At 40.3% G+C, this 11,560-nt stretch overlaps 1 protein-coding gene across 1 annotated transcript in view; it reads left to right on the forward strand.

Annotated features, from left to right (window-relative positions):
- The window catches only part of SLC9A4 (solute carrier family 9 member A4), a 30,154-nt gene extending 18,795 nt beyond the window's left edge, over nucleotides 1-11,359 (forward strand). The window contains exons 9-12 of the mRNA XM_026041888.1: nucleotides 4,168-4,264; nucleotides 5,890-6,021; nucleotides 6,974-7,061; nucleotides 11,079-11,359. Of these exons, the coding sequence (XP_025897673.1) occupies nucleotides 4,168-4,264; nucleotides 5,890-6,021; nucleotides 6,974-7,061; nucleotides 11,079-11,359 (598 nt within the window). The remainder of the gene's footprint in view (nucleotides 1-4,167; nucleotides 4,265-5,889; nucleotides 6,022-6,973; nucleotides 7,062-11,078) is intronic.
- The last annotated feature ends 201 nt before the right edge of the window (nucleotides 11,360-11,560 follow it).

Consider the following 11,560-nt stretch of genomic DNA (forward strand, 5'->3'; position numbering starts at 1 on the left):
CTGGAGAGAGTCCAGCGCAGGGCTACCAGGATGATCAGAGGCCTGGAACATCTGCCCTATGAGCAAAGGCTGAGGGAGCTGGACCTGTTCAGCCTGGAGAAAAGGAGACTGAGGGGGGATCAGCGTGTATAAATACCTCAAGGGAGGCAGTGAGGAGGAGGGGGACGGCCTCTTTTCAGTGGTGGACAGTGATAGGACTAGAGGAAATGGCTTCAAACTGAAGCATCGGAAGTTCCACAGGAACTTAAGGAAGCATTTCTTCACTGTGAGGGTGACAAGCACTGGAACAGGCTGCCCAGAGAGGTTGTGGAGTCTCCTCCTTTGGAGATCTTTAAAACCCGCTTGGATGCAGCCCTGTGCCACGTGCTCTAGGTGACCCTGCGTGTGCAGGGGAGTTGGACTCGATGACCTCTGAGGTCCCTTCCAACCTTGGGCATTTTATGATTCTATGATTCTATGATTCTTTGATTCTATGATTCTATGATTCTATGATTCTATGATTATGACCTGCTGCTCTGCTGCTGTGGGCCTTCAGTCACTATTTTGCAGCAGCCTCCAGCAGGGCGCAGCATGTTTTATCTCTTTTGCAGTCCTCCTTACAGTAGAAAGATTAAAGGATCACATCTCAAAAAGATGTAAGGACTAGAATCAATACAAACTCTCCTGAATCTGCTTGTCTTCATCATGTCAAGACTCATTGACTTGAAAGATTGATACCAACATGTGGTTTAAGACCTAGCACATTTCTTTCTAAGTCTTTCTTTGCTGAATGGATTATAKTGAAAATGGCTGTGTTTGTCACGCTCCCTTCTACTGTATTTTCCTAGCTGTTCTGAGCCAAGAGCAAATGTACAAGGTTGGTAGAAAATCTATGGCAAACAAACCACTTTCCTTTTCTTGAAAGAGATATGGGGCAGGGAGGGGACAGATAAATTGCTTTAATGAAGTTCAGAAAGTTCAGTTGAGAATTTAGATAGAAAAATATTCTAAATTATAGAATTATATGATGASTTTTGCAATCTGTATTCAGGCTATAATTGAATTTTACTGTGCATCAGCCCCTGATGCTCTCTGATACTATGGAGAGCATGCCCTGGAAAAAAAAACCCAAATGGCACCTTTAGAAAACAAAATATAATATGTGTCTCAGAAATGTCATGATCTTTGGAGGTTGGGAGAATATCTTAAGAAAATACATGTTTTCCTCATTCTGAATTGGTGTCCATGGTTGAGCGCTGTCAAAAGCAGGATGATGAGCTAGCTGGATCTTTGGTTTGAGCCAATACAGTGTTTCTTGTATCTCTGTTCTTTTGTTCAACCAAGTGAGCCTACTTAAGAGTGAAAAGCGTCAAAATGGAAGAATTTGTAAACCATTTTACGGCTTTCATTTAGATAGATGGTACCTAATGTCCCTATCCTGACTGAGGGTATGAAAACCWGTCCATGAACAAGCAACCCTTTTAGTTGTAGAGTCTTTAGTTTAGAGTCTTTAGTTGTAATGGTTTGGAGAATACTAGTCTTAAAAATAAAAATAAAAATAAAAATAAAAATAAAAATAAAAATAAAAATAAAAATAAAAATAAAAATAAAAATAAAAACAAAAACAAAAACAAAAACAAAAACAACAAAAAAAAATAAATAAAATTTTCAAAAACAAAAGCACTCTCAAGCAGATATTGACAAAAATGTATTTGTATTTTGGAAAATATACCTTAGAAGTGCCCATTAGAGTGAGAGAGGCTGATTTTGCTGTGAGTTTACTTAATGATGGTTTCACATTGTCTGCAGTTGSAGACTTTGGTAAACATAAAACTTAGAATATATCAATAGGATATGTTGATATATCTTAGAATATATCAAGATGAGAGCCAAATGCCCTGTTGTCATTTGTGATGATGCAGTTGTGCAAGTGTATACCTGAAGAAAGTTATGTCCTTCAAGGACTAGTAAGGATTAGTAGAGCATTGACAGAGTTCAGAATTTGAGATATTACATATAGAAAGTGGACTTACAAGGTTTTTGTAAGAATTTGTATTCCTCCATGTATCCACTGTTCCTCTATATCTTAAGAAGAAAGRGATACTGTCATAGTACTGCGTACGGACAAATAGTCAGTTATAACATCATATTATCAACTCAGTATTTTCYTTGCAAATATCTTTCACATGCTGTGCTTTGTGCTTAACATTCAGGCAGTTCAATAGGAACAAAGGAATAGTTTCAGTAAGGATTGCTATATGGGTTTGGTAATACCTCAGATTTTTCAAAAGCTTTTTATGTGTGTGTATATATATATATGTATATGTATTGTATATTGTAAGTTGTAAAACCTATACATACCTGTGTATCAATTGGGTAGGTTAATATTTAATCTTATGAAAAGAATATACATTTTTCAGTTGTGCTTCAGAACAAAGCAGATTTTCTTCACGCTGTTTGTTCTTCTGCTACTTCATCTCAGATGAAACTCAAGATATTTTTTCATGCCATTTTAAGAGATAAACAATAACCATTAAATGCCTTAGGACTGTCCACTTTTTCTATATAGGCATGTGGAATGGTCTGGTCTGCAACTGGAAAAGTCTGATGTCTTGGAGGTGTTCTGCTTGCCCCTTCTGCTCACATGGGTGTCACTGTCTCTTTAGTCTGCTGAATATCACCCCATCTTGTTGCAACAATTTGCTTATGGATCTCTCACGTCCAAGGGGCATCTCAAACCCTATTCTAGCCCTAAGGCTGTCTTTTGGTTTGCTAATGCTATCCCTTAACCCATCTCTCTTACTTTCCACAAAATTTAACTGATTTCAGTTTTGTTCTGATGGAGAATGAAAAGACATTCAGAAACCTTGAAATATTTTAGGAATGTGAATTCTTAAATTCCAGGGATCTTTTACAGGGTCAGACTACCTATGTTCCCTGTCTGGTTAATGGTAAGAGTAAGTAGAATGTAGAATTCAASCTGTTCATGATGGTCTTACAAGTTTTCAGGATGATCTTATTAGACTATAGATGATAAAATATGGGTTATCTTGTTAAATAAGCTATATTTGCAAAATTCCAAACTCTTTTTCTAACTTTAGGGCATAGTCTCAGTTTTATATGAATCTTTATCTATTGTTAAAAGGTATTTTTTTTTTAGTTTAAGAAAATGTTTATGAAAAACAAATTTACACAAAACTTTGGGAATACTGTACAGTGCTAATAATCCATTCTTTAATCACATAATTTGCAGACATTGTTTTAAGGATATCACTTAGCTAAGAGTAAAGATTGACAAATTACATTAAAAAAAAGGAGACAGAAGAAAAGAGAACAAACAGATGATGGAAAAAAAAAAAAATAAAGGAGCAGGATGAGCCCTGGCTGTGGTTCACACTGGATGACCACTATTTGTTTCCCCTTTGTGTGCTTGGGAATTCAGCCGAATGTTAACTCTCACACAGGTTCACTGATACAGCAAATCCAGTTAACATTTCACAGCAGCCCTCATCCATTGTACATTTTTTTTTTTTTTTTAGTGAAAAGGCTGGGCAGTTACAAATGACTATGGGCTTCTTGTCCTGGTTTGAAAAAAAAAAAAAAATCTAAGATGACTATCTTTTAGGTAGTTCTTTCATTTTAAATGAAGAAACAGACTCAGTTTCAAGGAAACTCTATATATAGTTGCCTCAGAGCAGAGCACGGAGCAGGTTTCCTGGACAATAACGTTCCTATCATTGTTAATGAGGACAGGGTTTATTTTTTTTAAGGACGCTCTTCTTTTTCACAAGGATGTTAAAAATGGTGAGACTGCAAGGCGAAGAACCTATTCAAGCAGGGTAAGAAACTTGCAGTACTTTCCTGAACATATGGATGTTTCTTGCCCAGTCTCATTCTTAAAAATGAGTTACCTCTGGAGCTCTTTAGAAGAAATGATAATTTCTGTTGGGAGCTGTTTGATGGCTTAGAGCCCTTTCTGAATAGCTAGGATATTGATAAAATTTGGGAAAGGGCAAACAATTCTGACAATTTTCATTCAGCTTTGAATGATTTCATGGTATCACTGGTCAGTGAAAGTCCTTTCATATCCTTTTGCCCTAGAACACAAACCAGATCGTACATTGTTGGGGGGAGATAGTGTTTAGGCAACTTGCTAATATTGTGTTAAATCCTCCCTTTTCTTTCCAGGAGTGGCAGAAACCAGCACACTCACTGGCTCTCACGCACAGAGGTGCTGTCCATGAGGGATGTCCTGGCACATAATCTCTACCAAGTGCGACAGAGGGTGTGTAGGCAACTTTCTTGCTATCACTCCGTGTTTGCAGACCAAAGCCTTCCTCTTTGGGCCTCCTTCACAATGCAGCTCGTGGCTGGTGGCAGCAGCGGGGCCGGCCTGGCTCTCACTGGAGACCATTGGGAAGGACAGATAGCCTTGAGTTTGCTCCTTGATGGAGAACAGGCGACAGGGYTTTTTTTCCTTCAGCTTTTCAGCAGTGGGAAAAAAAAAAGGACAGTAAAATCCAGGACCGAGCTCTAGAGGTCAGGCTTCCCTCGCTGTTGGGCTATTGTGCCTCAGAAATGGCCCTTGGGAAGCTGCCAAACCCTCCTGGCATAGTTTGACTTTCCAAGTTCTCCCCTCTGGGCACATGCAGCCCGTGACCTTTTTCTGCAGGGGCTACTGTGTGGGATATTCCTATGGCAACTCCAGTGATCCTACTGATAGGGTGACCAATACCGGTGCTTGCTGGGAAAGGCGTGGGCACATTTCTAAAACAAACCACCCATAGAGGACGTTCAGGGTGGCAGACTATGTGGTGGTGGTGAACATCGCATAGCCCCAAATCCGCTGAAAGTCAGGCTGGTAAATCCCCATCCTGAGTTTACCTTCTTCTGCCATAGGAGGGGAAAGGAAAAGAACCCCCCCTTCCTCTAGAGCTTCACTTTACAGGCTTTTTCTTTATTCCTTTTTTGTTGTTGTTGTTGTTTGTGGTTTCTTTCCATAGACTGGATATAATGTCTCAACAAGGATTTGATTTGCACAAATTTATACTGCTTTTGATTCAGTTCAGAGTATAATATCTGTTTAATCCAGTCCTGTGTCCCAAGTATAGAGCTGAGTGCTCTCATACCACAAAGTGTGGTAGAGGGTATATGACGGTAACCTTGAAGTTATGCAGATAAACTGAGATAATTCGTGTAATGCACCTTTGCTAGAAAATGCTAGGCTTTGCTCATTTAAATGTGTCACTATTAATATGATATTCTTTCCTAATACTGTTTGATTTGCCATGGCCAATTATCCCTAAGATATTAATTTCTTATCTTACTAGAAACAATTTGCATATACACTTGCCTCATAGATTACTGAAATGAACTTTCTGTCTTCAAAATCAATTACAGTAATGTCCATTTGTGYCAGTCATTTCCTATGTGGTATTGAGAATTGTGTGCTTTTGGAAATAAAAGATAGGAGGTAAAATGGTACTAATTTTAATATTTTGTGTTAAACTTTTAAGACTGGGTGATGCTCTGGTTCACCAGACTAATTTCACTAAGACAAGTGCAATTAGAACCAGATCCTACATTTCAAGAAAGTTTTTTAAATTGAAATGGACTTTTCTCTTTGAGAAGGATAACCATTTCCCTAATATCAAAATATGTACACAATAAATCAGCAAATARGAGACAAATAAATAATCTTGTCCTAATGAAAAAGCCAGTTTTAAGACAATATTAAGTTGTGGTTTGACTGGGTATGGTCAAGGAATGAGGTCAAGGTCAATCTGAGCAATGAAGCTCAGATATGTATTTAATACTGGAGATGCCTACCTGATGCAGTCYTTTGCTCCTGAGCATTTGCTCTCTTGCATGTATGCAAAAAGAATCAATTGCTTGCACTTTCTGTTTCAGGCACCATCATATAGCCGGCACAACCTGTCTAYGGACACAAGTGAGAAACAAGCTCAAGAAATCCTCATCCGTCGGCAGCATAGCCTGAGGCAGAGTTGCAGGAAAGGAAACAGCCTGCCTTGGGGTAGACCGGTACCTGCTAAGCAAATTACTATTCATTTGATCAAGACATATAGAAATGCCTCCGTGTGTCTGTAAATAAAAAAGACACCCATTTTTWTTTGCTTTTTTTGTAATAGTTAAACTGGATATTTTTAACAATATCCTCATGCAGTACCTAACAAGGAAGAGCTTTACGTAGCATGCAGACAGCAACGTTTGTTATGTCCTACTTCTGGTCAGAAAACAGCAACGATGGCTGTAAGCAATAAAGTAGCTTGCAGTGGTTTGGCACATGTAAAACAAAGTATGATCACACCTATGTGACCCTGTGAATTGACAAAGGGCCTGACCCAGCTCTTGATACCTTGCAGTGGGCTCTAGATTGGAGGGAGACAGTAAGATGTACCTGACTAAATGTAACCACTGGATAGCGTGGTCATTAGCAGCTGAGATGATAATCACAGCTCAGGAGGAGAAGCAAGCTCTTGCTGGGTACAATTGATTTTATTTAAAGTGGTCACCTAAAATAGGAAAGGTGGATTTTAGAAGAACATACATCTCTCCACTAATTGTAAAGAAAACCTAGAGCAACTGTTTCAGAAACACAGATTTTCACTGGAGATGAAGCCAAGTCCAACCTAGCTAAGCCAAATGTTGATCTTACTCATACTTCTCTAAACTTGGCACTAAGGCTGCAGGCACAGTAGGAAAAGGCTGTAACTGTTCCTCTTTACCGGTTAATTACCTTGTCCTACCAAGTGCAATTTCTCCTAATACCTCTCCTTTTTGCCCTGAATATGTAAAATATTCTGAAATGGTGTGTCATTAGATACTTATTCTCTTATGTTCTGCTGAGTAAGCACAGTGCCATCACTGTTCACTGGAGGCTGCAGTAGCTACGCTTTGCTGCCTAGAGAACGGGGCTATTCGAGGTGTGAGGGGAAATCAGAGGCACTGATTGCATTCCTGTCTTTGTACGCAGGCTGGCACGGAGGCTGTACGCTACCTTTCGCTGCCACATGGCTCCCGTCAGCCTGCCAGGCGAAAACCCAGGCGTGTGACTTTTAGAGGTAATGTGAATGCTTTGCTCTGTATCCTACTCTGGTAGTGAAAGAAACTGGGTCGACTGTTCTGTATGTTTAAAGTAATAAATGAATACTCCCAAGGAAGTCCAAGGTCCATTGAAATGCGTTACACCCTTCTCTCCTATCTGTTTATCTATTCTGTTCATGTGGACATGACTGCTGCTCCCATCTTGTTCCAGCACCACCTACTTTTCTCTTTTATTCTTCTTGCACAGACATTCCTGTGATCCCTGCAATTTGGCCTGCCCATGAGGACACYCTGAGAGCCCAAGAAAGTAAATAGAGTGTTTTCTGCAGCCTCACAGACACAACAGCATGTAAAAGTATTAACAGTTGCTAAATCCAATAGTGCAATAGATACAAGGCTGCTGCTGCTCCATGTGCCAAGGTCCAGTCAGCAGCAAGGCTAAGCGGGGTATTCCCAACAGACATATGCACACACACAATGTGCATATACATATATACATGGTAAGCAATGGAGATCAGCTAAAGCAGAAAGCACAGCTCTCACACAAAGCCAAGCAACAACAGCGGCTTCATCCTGTTCCCTTCCTTGGCTGGTCAAGATGAAGATCCATTAGTGGAAAAAATATATACACACATACAATGTGGATCTTCCAGTAACTGGCCTTGGGCATTCACCTCACTCAGTAGCTGCTCTAGATCGCTGGTCTGCCCGGTTGCTTGCACCTGGACATAGGAGCCTCACTCATGTTGCTGGTGCATACTCACACAGATGAACTGTGGATCTCCCAGTAACTCATCTTAGACATCCCATCTTCCCAGCGGCTGGCCTATGGAAATCCTAGTCTCTCAGTTACCGTGCATACATGCATCTGGCTTTCTGCAGTAGCTGTCTCTATGACCTCAGGTCCATGGCATCCCCAGATGCTGGCCTAGACCTCCAGTATCCAACTCACAGTCTGGTCCGTGCAGTAGCAAACTCATAGGCTCTCTGATCTCTCCAAACCGGCCCCATGGTCACCCTGACACATGGCTCCTAAGCCTGTTATGCTGCGTGCTGACTAGTCCAGCTTGTTTGCTAGAGATCACACACTTCCACACACTGCCGGACATTGCATATACACTCTGGTCTCTCCCAGGGCTGCCGCCGTGGGCAAATAGCCCCTCTGACTCATGGTTCCACCACAGGGGAAGGCTCTTAGAGCCCCATGCACATGCCAAATAGCCCCTCTGACTCATGGTTCCACCACAGGGGATGGCTCTTAGAGCTCCATGCACATGAGCTAGACTCTTGTCACCTGGGCAGTTAGAAATGAGTTTATTATGAAGACTGTTGGTCAGGTGCAGAACATTGCCAGACAAGACTACTAAACAGCACATATATACATGGGACTAGTTCATTCCTTTTATCTCTCTGTTTTCCCTCACTTGTTTCTCCCCAAATTGTCCTGGTCCTTCCTTTTCACCGCCTTTGGTCCCCTCACCTTTGGTTCCTCTTTGTACAGTCTTCTGAAGCTATTCCCCTGCATCCCAAAATGAGCTCCACACTCCTTAGGCAATAACCTTGGTCTGCAAGGTGACAGGGAAAGATCCTTTCCTCCTGAAGAAGCATCACGGTGAGTCTCACTCTGGTCAATCCCCGTAAGCAGCCCAGGAGGGGCTAGAGCAGGGCAGTCCTTTCTCTGATCACAGTATTGGGGGTCCTCTGCCTGCCCTTGTGCCTATGGTCTTCTTTGTGTTCATTAACCAAATAACTKAAGATGAACATATGGCACAGTCTGTCCTCAAATATCTGTTTTCTTCTCCCCTTTTTCTAGCTTATCGTCTGTATTTCTGTAACAGTATTGGTCTCACTGGAACAACCTATCAATTGCCAGTGTGAGCGCTGCACAGGTTATCACAGGTACACAATAAAATGGAGTTTAGGGATAGAAGCAAAAGTGGAGTAACACTGAATTTCCTCTGGTAAATACAGGATTGTGTCAGAGAAAATGTGCAATTTAAGGCATTTGAGTATGCATCTTTATCTCCATTTGCAGTCTCCCTACTCTTTTCTGACTTTATTCAGGTGATTCTGAAATGCATTTGGATTGCTTTGAAAATTATGTTTTAATTTCTGGCAAATCAATACATTTTCACTGAAGTGCAACAATATTTTTTATCATTTTCTTTGTATCAAAATTTGGGTAACCAAGTTGATTTTTTGCAGGTACAAAATTACTTTCTTTCTTCCCTTTCTGTTTTGTTTTTAAAAGAGATGAAAGCAAATCTGACCTGTGCAGGCAAACTGTCACCTGGAGCTTGTTTGGCACATGCACATGTGCTATGAGCAAAACAGAAACCTAAAGGGTCTATTCAGAAAGGAAAGTCAAAGTTATTAGACCAAGACCTACTCTCAGAAACAGTTCCCTTATTTCAGTAGGGAGATGAGCAAACCCTGAAGCAGTGAAAGTGGGTACATTTACACTAATAGCTGGCCCTGAATGCGAGTCCTTTGTTGTGCTCTATACAAATAAATAGACTTCTTGGCTCTGCTTCTGACATCAAGTCAGATCCCTGGGGTAACATTCACACCATTTAAATGTCTACAGTAAGAGGAAGCCACCTAAACTCCTCTCATAATCTGTGCTTGGTTGAGATGACTTGTACTCGGGAACATAAAAGAGAAACACTCCATATGTAGGAGATTAGAAGGACAACCTCATTTATACACATCTGCAGAACTAAATGACACTTCTGACTATTCCTGAAAGCCCTCCTAAAACAAATACCCTCTGAACAAGCTGGATTTGGCTATGTAAAAAATAGGTGTATGCAAAAAGTGTAGTAACTAAGAGGTCAAAAGTAGCTTAAACTGCCTAGCAGCACTTCTTGCCATTCATACCAAAGAACAAGTTCATTACTGGTATGTGCTATGCTCTGAAGCAGTGATGTCATCAAAAAGACAGTCCTTAGCATAAACTTTTTCCTTTCAAATATGAAAAAAAAAACGCTCCTGGGGCAGCTGCAGTTTGCCCATATGGTCTAGCAGAAGTGGAGCTCAGCTGCTAATGTAATCAGTGACTCGCAGTTGAGGTAAGTGATGGTGCACATATTTTTACTCTGCGACAGCTGCGAAGTTAACATTAGCTTTAAATAATTTTACTGAGACTAAGGTGTGATAGACCTTTTCTGTGTGTTTGTACCTGATGCATGTATGTTTTAACTGATCTTATTATTCATAGGCCTTTGATTTTAAATCCTGACACTTCCAAGCTTACTGTAAGCTGAGTTTTTTTCTTTTTTTGGTATTAAATAACTAACTTATTAGTGCATAATCAGACTTCACGTGGGCTGTAATTAAGCAAAGTAAATAAAAAGGTGTATTCTGTAAGCCAAATGGAATAAAAGAACCAGCTATATATGGTATACTTGGAGTCTGGAAAGCCAGCAAGAGCAGGTCAGGCACACTCAATGTAATCAAAGCACTGTAGAGTGCTGAAACGTCTGGTTTCAGATGGACTGTTTTTGGGGGGGTTTTTTTCCTCTCTCTCTTTTTTTTTTTTTTTTTTTTTTTTTTTTGTCTCTTTTTAATGATTACTGGTAAACCTGATTTTTAGTGACATTAAAGTCTTGTCCTTGTTCAATTTTTCCCTACTGCTGTTGCTTTTATAAAGCCTTTGAACTTCCTGTCAGCTCTGCTTGTGAAACTTGAAAAAAAAAAAGAATGCTACATAAAGAAGATCGCCCTGTGATGACAACAGCAGCTCTTCAAGCTGCTATCAGCTGAAAGTGCTCCCTCACTGATATTTCAGAATAGAGACAAGATCAATAAAATMTTGTATACATCAACTTTGGGAAAAAAATGAAAATTTAGGATTATTTTTAGTTTTCCTTGAGAGCTGTCTTTAATAGTACTTAAAATGCTTCAGTTCCAACACTTAAAACAGTAATGCTGTATATTTTATTGAATACCCTTTAATCTGATGTTGCTAATACCACAGTCCTTCCCTTTCTCTTCTTGCTGAAATGAATCCTTTGTTTTTGTTTTTCTTTCAGATTATYGTAGTGGGGACTCTGATTGCATGCTCCCAGCAACATTCAAACCCCAGCCCCRTCTACGACCCCTTGAAGTGAAGTACCGCCAGGAAGAGCTTATTCCAATGGCACGGTTAGATAGACTTGCCGGTTCCTCCAATCTGTCAGGTCGACGAGGAAAATCAATCACCAGAGTAGACACTCTAAAGCCAAAACCTCGATTCACTTTGGGGGAAGTAAAAGAGTATGAGTCAGAAGAAGAGACAGAAATAATGGCACCAGCCAGGCCATTAGACATATGAGAAGTGCAGAGGAGAAATGTTTGCATCTCCAGGCACTGCTCCAGAGAAAATAACAAAACTCTTATATGAATCAAACCATAATTTTTCTTCTGGGGCCAGTGCACTCATTCTTGTATCACTTTCAAGCACTGTATCAAGGTACACTGTGCCTCAGGGAAGACTCAAATTCTAATGCTTAACATTAAACTTGCCTTCCAAAAG

The sequence above is a fragment of the Nothoprocta perdicaria genome, unplaced genomic scaffold (genome assembly GCF_003342845.1).
Source record: "Nothoprocta perdicaria isolate Ctin4 unplaced genomic scaffold, notPer1 scaffold_299, whole genome shotgun sequence".
Lineage (NCBI taxonomy): Eukaryota > Metazoa > Chordata > Aves > Tinamiformes > Tinamidae > Nothoprocta > Nothoprocta perdicaria.